Source organism: Myodes glareolus, chromosome 19 (genome assembly GCF_982192425.1).
Source record: "Myodes glareolus chromosome 19, mMyoGla1.1, whole genome shotgun sequence".
NCBI classification, from domain to species: Eukaryota; Metazoa; Chordata; class Mammalia; order Rodentia; family Cricetidae; genus Myodes; species Myodes glareolus.
Window position 1 is genome coordinate 6,757,695 of NC_142044.1, and position 13,180 is coordinate 6,770,874.

Below are 13,180 nucleotides of genomic sequence, written 5' to 3' on the forward strand. Positions count from 1 at the left end.
TTTACCTGTTAAACATGGTTTCCCTTAGGCTATGAAATGTGTGAAGAACAGTTGCCTTGGAATCTTTCTCTTTGATTGTGACATCTGAGTCTCTCTATAGGCAGCCTCTATTGTCTCCTTCAGCTCTCATGTCTGGGTCTCACTTTCTTGTCTCTCTGTTTATCTTATAGAAACTGGGCATTTGAGATCATTTCTCCTGCCCTGGGCTATTGTTATTTAGTTTGTTTAATTACTTGTCTGCACCACATCAGTGATGTCTACTTTTCCACTGTTTCTGATGTTCTTGGGAGGATTTGGCCTTGGGCTAATGCACAGTTCCCTCTCCTGACAAAGGTTTTTTATCTGTTCCTCTCTTTCTTCGTTCTTACTACTAAGCTTCTAGCTAGTGTGCATCTATTATTATCAAACCAAATTTGACTCCACTAATTACTAGTTCATTGCTCTTTTGTTTTGACAATGCCTGGGGAAACAAATTGCTTCATAGACTAATCCAATTAAATTTGGGGCTCTTGGTAGAGGTAGTGTTTAAAGCTAATCTTTTTATCTTGTCCTGGCCCCAGAAGTATGTCTAGCTGACTTGGTTTCTCTTTATTAAATCTTTACTTAGTCTACAGTTGCTTTTGGTGGCATAGTCATATCAGTTTCTTAATTTATTACCATAAAACATTGATTTCTTTGAAAGCAATCTTTACACTTCAATTTTTCATTTCAAATAAAATCAGTTCTTCTGGAAATCTCCTAAGAATTTCCTATCTTCTACTCCAATGCTCTTAAGTATCTGGTCCTCTTAAGATAGCACCTCTACTCTGCTGGGCAAGAACACTGTCCACCAACTTTCTCCAGTCTCTTCTTCTGACCCCAGACTAAGCTTGCAGAGAAATTCGTGGCTCATTTTCAGTAGATTTTCTCCAATACATGTAAGTAAAACTTCTGTGCATGCCATGGACAGAGCTGCTCTTCCCTGGAGGAGAACACCAATATGTGGGAGAGAAGTGATGGGTACCAGCATATTATCCCTACTGTTCTAAGACTATAGACTATGAAGGACACAGAGAACCTTGGGTATGGGCAACAACTGCCAAGACTAGACACTTTCTTTCATTGAGCTGGAGGTTGGCAGTTGGTACTGCTATGTATACATACCAAATATTCTCAATCTTCTAAGATTTTATTATATTAAAATTTATGGAATGAATACTTTTCTATCTCTTATATGTGCCCTTGGGACAATTTTACAGAATTTAAGGAAAAATTCACATACACACATTGTTTTATTAGTTCTTGTTGTTGTAATGGGGAAAAAACATCTCACTGAGATCTTCATCTTATCATTCCAAATCTGCCTCCTCTGCCTTATTGTGTTTCACAATAGCTCCAGACTAAAAACAATCACAGAATTATTTTTCAAAGTCAAGGGATTAAGAAAGAGAAATATGATGGCTTATTCTCCATTTCTATCAAGATAAGAACTGTCTTGAATTTATATCATAAAAGATCTTCTTGCTTCACAGTAGAAAAATTCAGACAAGATCTTTGAAGTCATGTCAAATGAATAAGTGAATAACTAAGATGAAAAATGTCTGTGTAAATACAAAATAAAAACTGGAGGTTCAGTATGGGGTGATATCTCTCCGAAGTGCTCCTACCACAGAGGAAGATGATCTCTAGCAGAATATCAGACTTTGGATATCCAATCTGAAATAGTTCACATTTTTCATCCAGGTGAACTGGAGCCCTGACTGTAGGTCAAACATTGTTTGGTAACAATATTTCACAGGGAGCAGAAAGGTGAAGATATGGAGATAAACTCTTACTGCTGATGTGACTTCTCATTGGTCGGCTCCAAAGGATGCTACTAGGGCAGTTGTAGTGAGGTTGTTCTATCCAAATAGCCATATTTACAAGAAGAAAGGGAAAACGCACAAATAGGAAAGCACGTACCATGCTTCTCTCCATGGGAGACCGTAATGATCTCCTGCAGTTGTTGAACAAGATGATTAATTTATTCTTTTTATTAGCGCTCTTAGGGTTAACTTGTGGGGAAGGGGTTAAAAAAGATCTGGGGGAAAGACCGACAACCTTCGCATTTGGCTTCACAAGCATGAGAGAGTCGTATTGTAGTGGTTTTGAAAGCCTTATGTGGGCACAGCGGATGAGGGGAGGTTGGATGGTTCCCAGGAGTGGAACAGAAGCTGAGACAGCTGGGTAACAGCAAGGGACTGATTTTCAACAACTATAAGGTAGACCCCTGCAAAAAGAGGTCGGTTTCGAAGGGACTTTAAGAAGTTTTCTACACAATTCACTGCGGAAAACACTGGGCATATCTGAATTAGTCAACATTTGCTCGTGAGTAGAAACTAGTTAGTTAATTTATCAGAAATAATTTATATGAGAAATTGGAGGATAGGTACCATTTAGAAGAGATGGCAAGATAAAATGAAAATACCCAAGTGCCATAAGAGGATCTGTAAAAACATCTGCCAGCCCCAAGCCTGCTCATGCAGCAAGAGTGGCTGTGACCACCAGAATCCAGACGACATAAGGAGTGATCTTAGCTCTCTGAGTAGAGCCAGGACCCAGACAGCCAAGAGGGTGGACGTGACTCTGCTTTGGCGTGTAACCTAGAATGCTAGATCAGTGAAGCAGATTATTATTCTGGATCAGTGAAGCAGATTATTATTCTGATAATCACAGAAGCAGAAAATTGTAGCAAATGATTTTTTAAACAAGGAGAAGAAATTTTGGTAGATTAGCGGCTGAAAGGAGAGCAAGCAAGAAAACTGAGCAAATTCTTCCTTGACTTTTCTTTTTTCCAACTTCCTTCGGGTGGTCCAACAGTGATTGGCTTTCACAGGGAGGTGGATGGCAGTGGAGAACTGTCATTTGTAGAGTATCAGCCTGAGTACCATAAAACCAATTAGAGGATTCGAGTTGGAACAGAGGACAGTTGCTAAATTACTGTCTTATTTTTGTTACCAATAATAATGATTTTGCTCATTTTTATATCTGGAATCAGTTGTATGTGGTTTCAGGGTGTGTTAATGGTCCTACATGTCTAGAGACAATTATCTATTAAAGATTTTAAGAGCTGGTTAGTGCCCCTATATGCTTCAGTTTTAAAATGCAAAGGCATTAAAAAAATCCAGTGTATTTAAAACAATATTTCCAAATATCTCCATTTCCTTTTACTGATATTACATACTTTCTTACTGGAAGAACAAAAAATGAAGCCCAATGCTGCTGTCTCTTAACAGACATCTTTCACACTGCTTGCACTGTTCTGCAAAATCAATAAATTAGACAAACCTACAAGGGATTGAATATAAGGGTTGCCGTGGATCTATTCTCTCCCAAGCCCTACAGTGCAAATATGAACACCTACGACAAATGATGCATTAACTCAAACCTGTTATTTAGGACAGGCTGCCAAAGTAAGGTAGACTGGTAGATTCTGGGGATCATTTTGGCAGCGACAAAATAATATTTCAAGTCCTTCACTGAGTTTGATTGGAGCCACAGCATGTAGAGTCTAGTCTCTGGAGAATCACCTTTGAAGCCCGTGTGCTCTTCTGCTGTCTCCCTGATATCTATTTACCTTCCGTGGTATGTATTGCTCAGTCTGGCTCTATTCTCTGCCTTTCCCCAGTTTCTCCTTCCTCTCTATGTTCATCTCAGCAATTCCTTCTTAAGGCAGCTTTCTTCTCTGTGTCTGAGTTTTGTGTCATCAACTTCTGCCTTGTACTCTCCACCCATCTCTTGTTTTCGAAACAATTAGTCAATTTAATTCTTCTGTTGTTTCTCCAATCCCATCGTACACCACATGAGATGACTCATTGCCCCGAATTCGTGCCTCACCAGTGCTCCGGTATGTTTGCTCAGCATTTTATAATCTCCTTCCTTTTCATGTTAGTTTTGCAGCTTTCTTGTCTCTTTCAGAAGTTGATCAGACACTTTTGGAGGCTCAAACAGCAGGAGTCCACTGAGTTTGTAGATAACTCTGGTGACAGACCAAGTATACGTGTAGCAGTGCTAACCTCAAACAAAATGAAGCAATCAAATCTCAACCAAAGGAAATTAGAGGAGAAATCAGTGCACTAGAAAACAAAGAAAGAAAGAAAGAAAAGAAGTTGACCGATAATATAGGTTCAAAGACCTCAAACGTTTATTTCAGAGAAGGTAAGGTATATATCTTCAGGATCAAATATTCCATTTCAGCTTAAGTCTATTAATCAATGTTACACATTTCCAGATATTTAACAACTACTTATAGTAAGCTAAGTTTGTTAATCATTACTTCTTATCAACATCTTATATTACAAGATTTTGGTTTTTGAACTTGACGCTTTTGATATTCTTTTTCCTTACCTGGTGCCCTTCTGTTAAGTCTTGATGATTATTCTGTAACTCTGAATTTTCACAAATATCTCTCAGCTTTACAGGAAACTGGCATCTTGGCTGGTTGCATCTCTTCTCACGCTACTTACAAATTCCATATCACTATTGTCTAGCTTCAAATACGGCAGAAGAGAAGTCTAATGGCAATGGGATTCATTGATTTGTAGATAACTTGCTATCTTTAGTCTTTCTATTTTTCTTGGATTTCTGTACAGGACATTCATGTGTTTCATTTCAAATATTATGCCAAGACAATTTGCTCCTTTTTCTTTTTAGTTCTTTGCTAAACTATTTTAACCACAATGATATCAATTTGTCAGTCAAAAGTGATCATATAGGCCTCCAATTTATCTGAGAAAGAAGCATTGGGAAATTGGTATTTTATAGTGGCTCGACTCGAAATGTTCTTATTGTTTTCTGTCCCAGTGATTCTTGGCCATCCTCCCTGGTTATATAACCGTGACTGCTGGCCTTCTCACTTAGGTGACCTTTCTCCATTGTAAATGGTATTTGTTTCTAGGTTTTAGATGATCCTAGGTATCACCTGCCCCTTAAATATATAGGTAATTGCCTTGCTGTCTACCATTGTCTTTAAAGGACTTAGAATCACTGGCTGTTACTTCTCAACCTAAGTATCTACATCAATTTTTTCATTTCTTTGAGTCAATAATATTCATTACTAGCCTTCACTGTGTCTTAGCTCTTTTGGGCCTTTGAAGTACAAGGACACTAGCTCCAAGCCAGGTCGTATATTTCCTCCAGGACCACAGATTATTAGATACTATGTTCTGTCTGGAAGGATGCTGCATTACAACCTGCAGTCATGACATTATATATCTACTTGGAATTTATACTGTTGGCATCGACTGACAGCTTATGACAGCATCCATTAAATTAAGCAAGACTCCAATAACAACCTTAAGGGGTTCTTTGTGAGATTATAATCAGGGTGATCATCAAAGACAGTTTCCTATTTGGCTTCAACTGTTAAAGGGTCTACTCCAAAGCTTATACATATTAGATTATCTCATTAGAGACAGTGAGTAATGGGAAATATCTACTTTTGAGGTAGGCACTACAATCAGTATAATATAACCTCTTTGGTGCTTAGAAGCAACAATTGCACATAGACCAACTGAACAAAATAAGGGCAATGATCGAAAGAGCAGGGATTAACTAAACAAAAATCAAAGGAAACCCTGAGGAACTGTGAAACAAAGGACTGATGATATGGTAGCCACAGTGAGCTAGAACACAGAAGAAATGGATGAAATCAGGGGTGACATACATAAGAAACAGTGATGATTTCTAATCTTGCATCATTCCAGTCAATATTCAGATTCACAGAGAAATGTCTTGTTACATTAGTTTCAGTCCCAGCTGAGGCCAGCAGAGGCATTTGTTGTTGCTTTAGTTGCTCTCTTTATGATGGGTAATAGGTTCATCTCAAACAAGTCTAGAATGAGGCTCTCTAGATCTCCCTAGATGTCAGGCACAAGTGGCACAGGCAAGAACAAGCAACACGAATGGGCTATAAGCATGAGTATCCACAGCATTAGAAAGCATGCAATGCGTATTTCTGCAAAGAACACTTGTCTTTGGTAGAATAGAATTGAGTGGAAAAAGCAAACAGTTGCAAAAGAAAATCTTGATATTAAAAACAAAATATCTTTGTATATTTTATAAATGTTAAAATCAAAGACAGATTTCAGATTATGTTCAAAACATTCATGCTTTACATAGGCAGTAATGTACCTGAAGAATTAATATGAAGTTAAGTTGAATGGTTTTCACATCTTAACTTCAGTGTTTAATAACAATATTGTCTTGGGAAATTACTAGCATTTATTGTGAGTTGGTGTTCCTTAACTTTCAAAAATTTATAACAATAATACTTTCCTCATAAGATTATTGCAAAGACTACATGGGTTACAACAAATAAATGACATACAAGGCATGCAATATAGTAAGGGCTTTATTAATGTTGCATTCATACATTTCCCTATTTACCTTCATACATCTGTGTGTTATTGCACCTCTTGTCTTAGGTAAAGAATTCCAGAGTTTGACATTGTTCATGCACAAGCCGTGATCAACCTAATTTCAAGAGTTAAATTTTGACTTCAAAAGAGGCCACTCAGATCAGCAACTCTGCTGACAGTTACTGCCTTCATGATTTCTGGGTGCCTACGCAATACAGTACCAAAGAATGATGTCAACAGATGATGTAAGACTGCACTTGGCTCCCTTAACAATGGTGATACAGGAATATACTGTAGCTTCAATATTACACTGAGAGGAGAGTGACACATTTGAAGGCAAAATTTACTTCCTTTTTGAAACAATGCTCAGAATTCATTGACTTTCTAGATGTGATTAACCCAGGACACAAGACACCTACTTGCTATGGGGGAATGATCATGGACACTGTAAATATTTGTGACTTGTGTTGGTTTAATAAAATGCCGATTGGCCAATGGCTAGGCAAGAAGAATAGGTGGGGTGACCAGACTAGAATTCTGGGAAGAAGAAACACAGAGACACAGTCACGAGCAAGACAAAGAGGAAACAAAATGAGAATACCTCACTGAGAAAAGGTACCAAGTCATGTGACTAAGCATAGATAAGAATTATGGGTTAATTTAAGTTGAAAGAACTAGCTAATAATAACCCTGAGCTAATAGACTGAACAGTTTATAATTATTATAAGCTTGTGTGTTTCTTTGGGACTGAACAGCTGCAAGACTGGGCAGGACAGAAACCTCCGACTATACCTACTATTGCCAAAAGAAAAAAAATTCTTTATTTCACATACTCTTGGGCAAAATTCTACAAAAGTAAATAGAAACTCTATAAGCTTAATACATTTTATTATTTGTTGAATGCAGTTGTCTGTGGAAAACTATGGGAAACTGGTTCCAGAGTACCCTGTCCCTGCCATTGTCAGTAAGTGGTGACACTCAATTTCCTTATATAAAACAACATACATGCATGCAAACAACTCATGTACTAGAACTGTAAAACATCATATCTAGACACATTATAAGATGTAATGCAATGTAAATGTCATACAAATAGTGGCCACACTGCATTATTTAGGAAATAAACAGAAGGGGAAGGGTCTGATTAAGGTTAGTAGACACACACTTGCTTTCCCAGTTTAATCCAGTTTTGATCCATGATTAGTTAAAACCACAGAAAAGGAAGTACTGAAAAAGGCAAGGTCTCCTGAGTAAATTGGGAACATGGGTGGGGGCACAGTTAGGGGGAGGGTGAAAGTGGACAGTGGAGGAAGGAAGAGGAAAATGTATAGCTCAATTAAAAATAATAAAGTGTATAAAAATACAGTATAAATGAGAGAGAAGGCTGAACAAGTGGGGAGCAAGCCCATCCACATTCCTACATGTGAGCTCCCAATGCCTAGAAACACATTTTACCTAGAACCTGTGGTGCCTACAATTATAAAGATTCCAGAAGAATTTCCTGCTCTACATCAGAAAGCTACCACACTCTCCTAAGAATCAGAGAGGGTAACAGAAATAAAGAAACAAAATACCCACCCAACAAAGACAAGACCAGAGATCAGTATCTAGAATTACAATCTTCCTAAACCCAGATGCTAGATGCCAGTATACAAACACAGTCAGCAACAGCCAAGACAATATGTCTCCCAGCAACCATACCATAGCAGATGTGGAATATTCCAAATATCTGAAACACAAATAAAAGGTTTTAAAACAGCCTTTATGATTTTGCTAGGAGACTTTAAAGGGGTAAAGAATAAACTCCTTAAAGATATCTATTAACAAGAGTCCCCTTCCTTATCACCGTATTCTGTCCCACAACTCTTGCTGAAGCCTCCTGTTCTATCATAGGCCAAGATGCAATCAGAACCCCAAGTGAATACCCCCCAGCCCATAGACATCCAATACATTCTCAGAGCCTGCTTAGTCTTCCCCCAACAGCCTCCCACCTAATTATCAGAACCCCAGAATTCACTCAATCCACTAGAGCTCTATCTAGCGGAGGCAACCTACTGAACCAAAAATCGAACCACAGGGCACTTAGACCAGAAGACCAAAGAGGAAACAGAAACCAAGGGGAAATAAAAACACTTACCAAAAAAGACAAACTCAGAAGTTGACACCTAAAACTTATAATTACCTCAACCCAGATGACCATAAACCAACATAAGAACATAATCAAATAGAGTTATGGCAATAGGTCACCACCAGAGCCCAGCTATCCCATTACAGCAAGTCCTGAATATTTCAACACAGTTGAAACTCAAGGAAACCATCTTAAAACCAGTTTATGCACATGATGGAGGTCCTTAAAGAGGGAATGAATAAATCCCTCAAAGAAGGCCAAGGGGGAAAAGAAACAAACAAACAAATAGGTGAAGGAAATGAATAAAACTGTTCAAGACCCAAAATTGTAATTTGAAAAATAAATAAAGAAAACACAAACTGAGGGGATCCTGGAGATGGAAAATCCAGGTAAGGAAGATTGAGAAGCAAACATCTCCAAAAGAACACAGGAGATGGAAGATAGACTCTAAGACTTAGAAGATACAGTAGAAGAAACTGCTGCATTGGTCAAAGAAAATGTTAAATCTAGAAAATACCAGACACAAAACATCCAGGAAATCAGGGGCACTATGCAAAAAAAAAAAAAAAAAAAGGAATGAAAAAGGCAGAAGAATCCCACCTAAGGGACCCTGAAAAATATTTTTAGTATAATCATAGAAAATAATTTCCCCAATCTAAAGAAGGAGATGTCTATAAAGGTACAAGAAGCTTGCAGAACATCAAAGAGATTGGGCCAGAAAATAAAATCCCCTCGTCACATAATAATCAAAGTACCGAACATACAGAACAAAGAAAGAATATTAAAAACTTTAAATAAAAAGGCCAAGGGACATATGAAGGCTGACCTACTAGAATTACACCTGACTTCTCAAAAGAGACTTTAAGAGACCAAAGATGCCAGCCGAGACTTCTATACTCAGAAAACTTTCAATGGCCATAGGTGGAGAAAGCAAGATATTCCATGAAGAAGTCAAATTTAAATAATGTATATCCACAAATTTAGTCCTATGGGAGGAACTAGAAAGAAAATTCCATCCCAAGGAGATTAACTACACCTAACAAAACACAGAAAATGACTAATCTCACACAAGTAAAACCAAAAGAAAGGAAACACACACACACACACACACACACACACACACACACATACTCACTCTCACACACACAGACATTACATCGGCATTTATATTATAAGAGGCCAGTCCCACTTGGGTGGATAACTTAAAGGCTACTGGCTGTAGAATTTCCTATAGCACCTCCCCCTTTTTCATTTAAATAAGAGAGTTCTAAGCCTAATACAAAGTTATATACAATAAGAACAAATATCAGGTATAAAAGTTAGAATTACAACCAGCATAAACAACATCAAGCAAGAAACATGTGATAAATGCGTCAATAATTATACTATCCTAAGGAGTTTATGTCTTGTATTATAAATAACTTGGCCAAGTCATGAGAGGAAAGTAACTACAATTATCTAGTCTTCAAACTCATCGAAGATCCGAGAAGGGAAATAATATTACTTGAGTAAGTAGGAAGTGCAATCAAGCAACTTCCAAAATGTGCAACAAGTGACAGAGACAACTAGCTACCTGGGAAATCACCCAAAGTCTCATTTGCAAAGTTGGAGTGACCAACTTTGACTAAAGCCTAGAGTAACTGACAGAACATTTTTAGAGGCAGGAAATTTTTCAAAACCGTCTTACCCTGTCTTGGCAAGATTTGACAGTCTTTTTTCTTGTATCCTGAACCCAGCAGCTGGAAGAGAGAGGGAATGCATGCTTTACATTGACATTTATAGTATAAGAAGTTACACCCAAGTAGGCAGGTAACTTACAGACTACTGGCTGTAGAATTTCCTACAGCAGAAATCCAACAGAGGGCTATTATCCAAAATATATAAGGAATTCAAGAATCTAGATATTAAGAAAGCTAATAAACCAATTTAATATTGTGGTGCAAATATAAACAGAATTCTCAATAGAGGAAATTCAAATGGCTGAGAAACACTTAAAGAAATGTTCAACATTCTTAAACATCAGAGAAATGCAAATAAAAAGTACTCTGAGAGTTCATTTTACACCTGTCAGAATGGCTAAAGTCAACAAAACAAATGACAGCTCATACTGGCAAGGTTGTAGAGTAAGAGGAGCACTCATCCATTACAGGTGTTAATGCAATCTTGTACACCAACAGTGGGAATTAACAGTGGGACAGCTCTTTGGGAAGATGGTAACTGATCTACCCCAAGATCCAGCTATTTCACTCTTGGGCATATACCCACAGAGGATGCTTCATCTTACCACAGAGACAATTGTTCAACCATGTTGATTGCTGCTTTATTCATAATAGTCAGAAATTGGAAACAACTTAGATGTCCTTCAACAGAAGAATTGATAAAGAAAATATCTTTGCACAATGGAATATTAATGAGGTGTTTAAAAAATAAATCATTAAATTTGAGAGCAAATGGATAGAATTAAAAAGAAACATCCTGAGTGAGATATCCAAGAAAGAGAAATATAGATGAAATATTTATTAAATATAGATGTAAATTCTATTATATGTGGATATTAATTGTTAAGTAAATAATAATCAAGCTATAATCCACAGAACCATAGAGGTTAAGTAGAGGAAGAGACTAGAAGGGACTGATCTCATTAGGAAAGGGAAATAGGAGAGTCATGAATGAATTGGGAAAGTTTGATATCAAGGGGAAGGAGGAGGGAAGAGGGAAACAAGGAAGAGATTTCAGGGAGAGATAGCTAAATTTTGAGGTGTAGTATGGAAACCAAACACAATAGAGAATAGAGATCACATTTAAACGTGATCTAACTGAAATCGTCAAACAGTAGGGGAGATAGAGTGCTAGTTAGCCACCTTTTGTCATTAAATGAAGCTTCCAATACCAGAATTGGGTTAAATCTAATTGGCTGTTTTCCAATTTGTGTTTTTATGGGATTCTCGAGTGTAAGTCTCTGTTTCTTGTGCTTACTGTTGGGTTCTTTGACTTCTGTTTGTTTGTTTTGTCCAATTAAAATGTTTTTGTTCTTGTCTTAACTTATTATATATTATTATTTAAAAATCTTTTAAGATAAAAGGATGTAAGATCTCAAAATGGAGTAGAATGCTATAACTGTTTTCTGAACACGACATGACTATGGCACAGATGAACTCACAATAGGTATGGTTTCTTGCTTTAGACCTACAAAACACGAAGCAAAACATGTCTCAATATAGATTAGGGGCTATGTAGATAAACACTGAAGATGGGAGAGTTATTCTTCATTGATGATGTGTCCTCTGGTGGGTTTCCCCAAGCTCCAAGTGGATGGCTTTATATCCATGTACATATAGTAATGGGACTTAGTGAGCTACCAAATGAATGAATGAACAAACAAATAAAAAAATAAATAAGTGTCTTTTGGAGGGAGGCAGCATGTTGGAGGCATTGTGGATTTATGGAGGGAACAGAAGAAAGAATATTATTGTATTTCATGTATACTTGCATGAAATTCCTCAAAATTAAAAAAAATATATTTAAAAGGAAGAGAAAAAAGAAAATGAACCTTAGGTAAAGAATATAATGAAACAGATAAAATCATGTTCAAAAGCCATAAGAATGTAAGTTAATGTCTAGCATACATACGAGATGTCTCTTTAAAGATGAAAATGATTACATAAAAACAAGAGAGTATATTTTTTTCATAAGTACTAGAAGGCTTTTCATATCAATTAACATGAAATACTACTACATTAATATAGTATGAATATACCAAAATATTTGTGAACCATATAAAATAGTGGTCTTTTCTATATTGTGGCTCTGAAATTGCTGATATCATTAAGGAATATATGTGTCTCTTTGCTTTTTGGGTAACTACTCATTTATTCTTCTGGTGTTTTTAATGTTGCGTATATTTATAAGTTTTTTATATAAAAAATCCCTTTGTCTAAACTCTCTAAAGCTCATTTTCTTGGCATTGGTTTTTATTTAAATATTATTACTATAATTAATATATGATTTGATTTTTAAGCTGTGACATCCCTATGAATTCCAAACTAAGGATCCAATTCTTGTATTTCTATTTATTTGACCTATTTTAACCCAATAATATGCTTTAGTACCAATCTCGTTTTGTGGATTTTGATGTTTATCTTTACTTATATCACGAGACATTTTATTGATTTTTTCACAACAAATTCTAACTTGTTCTTTTTGTTGAATAGAAAACTCTATGTATAAATAAATTTATTATTTCACCATTAGTTAAAATATTATCTCATCTAATTCTCAAAACAATATCATTAAACATGTCTTTTTATTTATATCATTTTATTATATTATCATGTATTTCAGTCATATATATAAAAAAAACAAGTACAGATTGCTATGATGACCATTCATCCAACACCAATCAATGACACATCACCCAACATTGTGAATCTGTGTAATGGTACCTCTTGTCCAGGTATTTAAACTTAACTACTCTTTAGAATTTGTTCACTCCCATACAAATTTATGCATATTTATGACATGAAAATACATAGAATTGCTCCTCATCTTTAAATGAATATGGAAATTCCATCACAGTGTGTGTAGTAATGGCATGCATATCAAACACTGAGGTTTGTGTCTTCTGATTATTACCTGCCTGTAATTATTCTTTACAATAATTCTGTAAAGAATTATT

The 13,180-nt window shown here is 36.3% G+C and overlaps 1 protein-coding gene across 3 annotated transcripts in view; it reads right to left on the bottom strand.

Moving 5' to 3' along the window:
- Positions 1 to 1,252: 1,252 nt before the first annotated feature.
- LOC125415242 (uncharacterized) overlaps positions 1,253 to 13,180 on the bottom strand; it is a 32,917-nt gene continuing 20,989 nt past the window's right edge. For all 3 annotated transcript variants that reach the window (XR_014998077.2, XM_087898763.1, XM_085679021.2), the window contains 2 exons: positions 10,193 to 10,244; positions 1,253 to 4,094 (listed from right to left, as the gene is read on the bottom strand). Coding sequence is in view for 2 of the 3 variants with exons in the window: in XM_087898763.1 (XP_087754889.1) it covers positions 3,933 to 4,094; positions 10,193 to 10,244 (214 nt within the window). In the remaining variant the exon portion in view is untranslated. The remainder of the gene's footprint in view (positions 4,095 to 10,192; positions 10,245 to 13,180) is intronic.